The sequence below is a fragment of the Bos indicus genome, chromosome 7 (genome assembly GCF_029378745.1).
Source record: "Bos indicus isolate NIAB-ARS_2022 breed Sahiwal x Tharparkar chromosome 7, NIAB-ARS_B.indTharparkar_mat_pri_1.0, whole genome shotgun sequence".
Lineage (NCBI taxonomy): Eukaryota > Metazoa > Chordata > Mammalia > Artiodactyla > Bovidae > Bos > Bos indicus.
The window spans coordinates 7,301,189-7,307,617 of record NC_091766.1 but is presented as its reverse complement, the minus strand read 5'-3'; the positions used below and the strand labels follow the sequence as shown (position 1 = coordinate 7,307,617).

General features: G+C 38.7%; 1 protein-coding gene across 1 annotated transcript; it reads right to left on the bottom strand.

The window, feature by feature from the left end:
- Positions 1-4,937: 4,937 nt before the first annotated feature.
- Positions 4,938-6,049, bottom strand: LOC109560886 (olfactory receptor 10H3-like). Its single transcript, XM_070792220.1, has 2 exons — positions 5,995-6,049; positions 4,938-5,899 (listed from the first exon to the last, which is right to left on the bottom strand). The coding sequence occupies exons 1-2, from the start codon at positions 6,047-6,049 to the stop codon at positions 4,938-4,940; spliced, it is 1,017 nt and encodes a 338-aa protein (XP_070648321.1).
- Positions 6,050-6,429: the final 380 nt, after the last annotated feature.

The following is a 6,429-nucleotide window of genomic DNA, read 5'->3' as shown; positions in this document are numbered from 1 at the left end:
ATGTATATACTTAACAAACATTTATTGAGCACCTACTATGGGTGTTAAACACTTTTTTAAATGCTACAGGGGATCCATCATTGAAGTATTTAGATGTGACCCTGATTCCAGTGTTCAAGAAAGCAAACAAACAGTAGTGGAGAGATAAAGATGTGACTATTTTAAAAAATCACACTAATTAATATACATGATCTATTGTGATTAAAAGGTACAAGGAAAAGAAAGAAGTCACTATGAGGGCTTATAATAGGAGTGATGACTTAGTATGCAAAAATTAAGGAAGGCTTTCCTGAGGAGGTGACATTTAAGGTCAGACTCAAGGACGTGTAGAATATGCCAGAGGAAGGGTATTCCAGGTAGAATCAACAGCATGTGCAAAGTCCCTGATGTCTGAGCATGCTTGGTTTTTTCCAGGAACAGACAGGAAGTTAGAAAAGCTGGAGAGCTGGGGAGGGCTGGGATGCAATATTGAAGATGAAGCATGATCTCTTGACCACAGGAGAGTATACTATGTCCCAAGGGTATAAGCAGACAGGTCTTTTTTCAAGTGTTCCCTTCTCTTCAACCTTTTGGAGTAGTTTGAGAAGGATAGGTATTAGCTCTTCTTTATATGTTTGATTGAATTTTCCTGTGAAGCTGTCCAGTCCTAGACTTTTGTTTGCTGAGCAACCATTAGGTCAATAACGAAATCTTAACAGATAAAAAAATGGATATGCAACATACCAAAACTTGGGATACAGCAAAAGTAGTTCTAAGAGGGAAGTTTATTTTGATAAACATCTACATTACGAAGGAAACAGAGACCCCCACAAATAAAGAAGTTAATTTTCAATCTCAAGGAATTAGAAAAAGAAGAACAAACAAAGGCTAAAGTTAGTAGAAAGAAGGAAATAAAAGCTGATTCTTTGGAAAGATAAGCAAAATGGACAAACCTTTAGGTAGACTAAATAGAAAAAAAGGAAGAGGATGCAAATGAAACCAGAAATGAAAAGGGGAATATTGCAACTAATATCACAAAAATGAAAAAGATCATAAGAGACAATAATGAACAATTACACACAACAAAATGGACAACCTAGAAGAAGAAATGATTAATTCCTCAAAATCCAAAGACTGACTCATAAAGAAATAGAAAATGTGAACATATCAAAACAAGTAAAGAAATTGAATCAATAATCAAAAACCTTGAATCAAGTTTTTGTTTAGGTGTTAACCTTTCTCTAAATGTTTCATAGAATTAGAAAAGAAAAGCCCAGAACCAGCTGTTTTACAGAGGAATTCTACCAAACTCTTAAAGAATCAATTCCAGTCATTTTCAAACTCTTCTAAAAAATTGAAGAAAATGAACACTTAGAAACTCAGTTTAAATGAGTGCTTTGCCCTGACACCACAAGATAACAAAACTACAAGATTAAAAAATGGCAGGCCAATATCCTTGATGAATGTAGGTACAAATAGTCTCAACAAAATACTAGGAAATCAAATTTAAGAGTCCATTAAAAGCTTTTCTGCATCTATTGAGATGATCATATGGTTTTTATTCTTCAATTTGTTAATGTGATGTATCACATTGATTGATTTGTGTATATTGAAGAATCATTGCATACCTGGCATAACATGGTGTAGGATCCTTTTAATGTGCTGTTTGCTAGTATCTTGTTAAGAATTTTTGTGTGTATATTCATCAGAGATATTGGCCTGTATTTTGCTTTTTTGTAATATCTTCGACTTGTTTTGGTATCAGGGTGACGCTGATTCATAGAATGAGCTTGGAAGTGTTCTTTCCTCTACAATTTTTTGGGACAGTTTCATAAGGGTAGATGTTAACTATTCTCTAGATGTCTCATAGAATTAGCCTTTGAAGCCATCTGGTCCTGGAATTCTGTCTGTTGGGTGTTCTAAAATCACAGTTTCAGTTTCAAATCTTGTGGTCGGTCTGTTTAGATATCCTATTTCTCCTGGTGCAGTCTTGAAACGTTGTACCTTTTTAAGCTCATGCAGCTCAATATATAAAACAACAACAACAAACAACTCAATCCAAAAACTACGTGGAAGATCTAAGTAGACATTTTTTTCAAAGAAGACATACAGATGGTGAAAAAGCACATGAAAAGATGCTCAACATGAGAGAGTAACAGGCAGGAAGGCCAGGGGTCTCCAAACAGAGGAAATAGCCTGCAAGTGTCAGACATTTTTATCTCTCTTAAGCAGCAGGAGGAAACAAACTAGTGATATTTTTTTCCTTTTCTATACAAATTTAAAAGGAGGTTTCTCTTAAAATACTGTGTTGCCATAATGACACCTGGTTTCACCTGAAGTTAAGTATTCTCAAACCTTGAGTTAACCAATGCACTTTTCTTATGGAAGTGTTTGTCTTAAGCTATGTTAATGTACTATGCATTTACTCCAGATTCTGTCTTCGCCTAATGTCTCCGAACTGACTTGACAAACCAGGATGTTATACTCAGACATTGTTCCCCTAATCTATGTAAACAAAACTATTTGTATGGTAATCTGCCCTTCTACAATATTCAAGTCAATAGTTTTATGGCCCGGGATGAATCATCTGATGCCAAGATTATCCCAAAATACATCTTATGGGTGGGGGGCCTGGTGCCACTCTGAGTTTTAAGACATTCCTTTCTTTCATTAACAGACTCCTAGTGACTATATAACATCCAGCTGAAGACTAGCAGGTGGGTACTCTTTCTGCCCCCTTCTGATGCCTATGTCAGAAGCTTCCTCTATCTTGTTTATACTTTAACAAAACTTTATTACACAAAGGTGCTGAGCGATCAAGCCTCGTCTCTGGCCCTGGATTGAATTCTTCTCCTCCAGAGGCCAAGAATCCCGGGGCCTTTTTGTGAGTCAACAACAACCTTTCAAACACTGGTAATTATTGGAGAAATACAAATAAAAACTATAATGAGGAATCACCTTATGCCAGTCAGAATGGCCATCATCAAAAAGGCTATAAACAATAAATACTGGAGAGAGTGTGGAGAAAAGGGATCCCTCCTACGTTGTTGGCAGGAATGTAATTTGGTACAGCCACTATGAAAATTTCTTTAAAAATTAAAATAGAGCTACCATCTGATACAGCAATCCCACTCAGGCATATACATGGAGAAAACCATAATTAGAAAATGTATATGCACCCCAATGTTCACTGTTTGCAATAGCCAGGATATGGAAGCAACCTAAATGTCCATTGACAGAGGAGTGGATAAAGAAGATTTGTATATATTCATATATATACACATATATATATGTATATATATAAAGGAATATTGCTCTACCATAAAAAAAGAATGAAATAATGCCATTTGCAGAAACATGGATGGAACTAGAGATTATCATAGTAAATGAAGTAAGTCAGACAGAGAAAGATAAATATTCATGATAACATTTATATGTAGAATCTAATTTTAAAAGTGATATAAATGAACTTATTTAGAAAACAGAAACAGACTCTGAGGCTTTGAAAACAAGCTACATTTACCAAAGGAGAAACATGAGGGGGAGGGATAAACTATGAATTTAGGAGTAACATATACACAATACTATATGTAAAATAGATAACTTACAAGGACCTATTGTATAGCACAGGGAATTCTCTCTACTCAATATTCTGTAATAACCTATATATGAAAAGAATCTGAAAAGGAATGAATATATGTACATGTTATAACTGAATCAATATGCTGTACACTTGAAACTAATGCAACACTGTAAATCAACTATATACCAATAAAAATTAAAAAAAAAAAAAAGACAAAAGTAACAAAACACTAGGCACAGTGCTTCATATATGAAAAAGGCAGAGTCCTGGTAGCATTTCTTATTATCTTCAGGTTATTCTAATTTTTTTTTTTAATTTGGGAGGATGGGGAAATAAAATCTTCTTTTACTAATCCATTCAAGAAGAATCAGCTGCATCAGGGTCCTGACACATCCATGTGGGGCTCTCCACCTGCCTATAGATAAATAAGACATTCTTAGGCAAAAATAATGGGATGGAGTTCATCTCATTGGGCACAAAGATATATGCACCCCAATATTAACTGCAACACTATTTACAGTAGCCAGGACATGGAAGTAACCTAGATATCCATTAACAGATGACTGGATAAAGAAGATGTGGTGCATATCTACAATGGAATATTACTCAGCCATAAAAAGGAACAAAAGTGAGTCAGTTGAACTGAGGATGAACCTAGAGTCCGTCTTTTATCTTAAAAAAATTTTTTTATTTGTGTATAGTTGATTTACAGTGCTGCATTAGCTTCAAGTGTACAGCATATTGATTCAGTTATACATGTACATATATTCATTCCTTTTCAGGCACAGACTGGAGTAAGTCAGAAAGAGAAAAACAAAGGTCATATGTCAACACATAAATGAGGAATCTAAAAAAATGGTACAGATGAACCTATTTTCAGGGCAGGAATAGAGACACAGACATAGAGAACTGACATGTGGACATAGTTGGGGGGAGGGGAGATTGGGATGAAATGGGAGATTAGGATTGATATACACTATCATGTGTAAAATACTTGACTAGTGGGAACCTGCTGTTATAGCATAGGGAGCTCAGCTGGGTGCTGCATGATAACCCAGAGGGGTAGGATGTGGAGTGGGTGGGACAGAGGTTTAAAAGGAAAGGATATATGTATACATACAGTTGATTTGTTTTGTTATGAAGCATAAACTAACACAACACTGTAAAGCCATTATACTCCAGTTAAAATAAAGAGATTGTGATGATAGAGTCTATGGCAGAAGGGGGAAAATTGGAGAAAAACTAATAGCTAGTGTGCATCCAACTCCTATGGAGTGTGGGTATTTTACAGACCTGAATCACTGCAGGAGTTCTATAGAGATAGAAATTACTAAACCCAAACCATCTGTCACCTTCCATACCACCAAACTGGCCATTAGGAGCTTAGGGGATGGAAAGTTCTGTGGAAGCTTCTCTGTATGGCGTTCTTCAGCTCCTTATTCCTGAGGCTAAAAATGATGGGGCTAAGAAAGGGGGTAAAGACTGTGTAGGTGGTGGCCAGCAGAGTGTTACTGTCCATAGAATGAGGGCCCTTGGGTTTGAGGTAGATGATGGAGGCAAAACCGTAGTGCACGACCACTATGGTGAGGTGGGAGACACAGGTGGAGAAGGTCTTGTGCCGGCCCTCAGTGGACGGGATCCTCAGGATGGCAGCCACGATGAAGACATAGGAGAGGACGATGAAGAATAAGCACCCCATCAGGGCTGTGACACAGACCATGATCACACCCATGGTGACAGAGGCTGTGTCCTTACCACAGGCCAACTTCAAGAGGGAAAGCACATGGCAGACAAAATGATGTATCTCCTTAGATCCACAGAAGGTGAGATGAAAAACTATCAATGTCAACATCATCCCCATGACTGAGCCACCAGCCCAACACCAGGACACAAGACGGGCACAGTCGCGGGTGCTCATGAGCACGTTGTAGCGCAGGGGGTGGCAGATGGCCACGTAGCGGTCGTAGCCCATGATCATGAGCAGGAAGGAGTGGGTGAAGCCAAATGTAAAGGAGAAGAACATCTGGCTGGCACAGGCCACAAAGGTGATGGAGCGGTGGGTGGAGAGCATGTCCGCCAGCATGCGAGGGGTGACTGCAACAGTGAACAGGATCTCGGAGATGGAGAGGGTGCACAGGAAGAGGTACATGGGGGTGTGGAGGCTGTGCTCCCTCCAGATAGTGCCCATGATGAGCAGGTTCCCCAGCAGCGTGAACAGGTACATCAGCAGGTATAGCAGGAAGAAAGTGGGCAGGAGCTGCTGAGGGAAGTTGGAGAAGCCGATGAGGATGAATTCAGACACTGTGCTGTCGTTCTGACCAGACGAGGATGCTGCATCTGGGGAGATCAGAAACAAGATGAAGACCCAGTGGTTAAAACAGAGGCTCTAACATAGGTTAAATGGCAATCAAAGACATCTATACTAGTCTCACAATCTTCACCAGTAAGATGTAGTAAATCATAATAGTACTTTGTGCTCATGCTCATGGTCAGTCACTCAGTCATGTCTGACTCTTTGTGACCCCATCAACTGTAGCCTGCCAGACTCCTCTGTCCATGGGCTATCCCAGGAAGAATACTGGAGCAGGTTGCCATTTTCTCCTCCAGAGGATCTTTCTGACCCAGGGATGGAACCCATGTCTCCTGCATTGGCATGCAGATTGTTTACCACTGAGCCACCTGGGAGCCCATAATAGTACTTACCATTTATTAATGTGATATTGGTAAACTAAGATCAGCTCCATAAGTGCTTAAGATATTGTTTGGCTACTGGGTTATTTTTATGAACAATGATGGAAAGAAATAAAAGGATCTAGAATTGTAATCATTAAAACAGACATGGATGATCTGGGTCATATTCTCTTGAT

What these genes read in the sequence shown, in the direction of transcription:
- LOC109560886 (XM_070792220.1), bottom strand. Translation starts at nt 6,049, where the DNA reads ATGAGCATGAGCACAAAGTACTATTATGATTTACTACATCTTACTGGT. An exon ending in ACATCTTACTGGTGAAGATT is followed by an intron (nt 5,900 to 5,994) that starts GTGAGACTAGTA and finishes TGATCTCCCCAG; the next exon opens with ATGCAGCATCCTCGTCTGGT.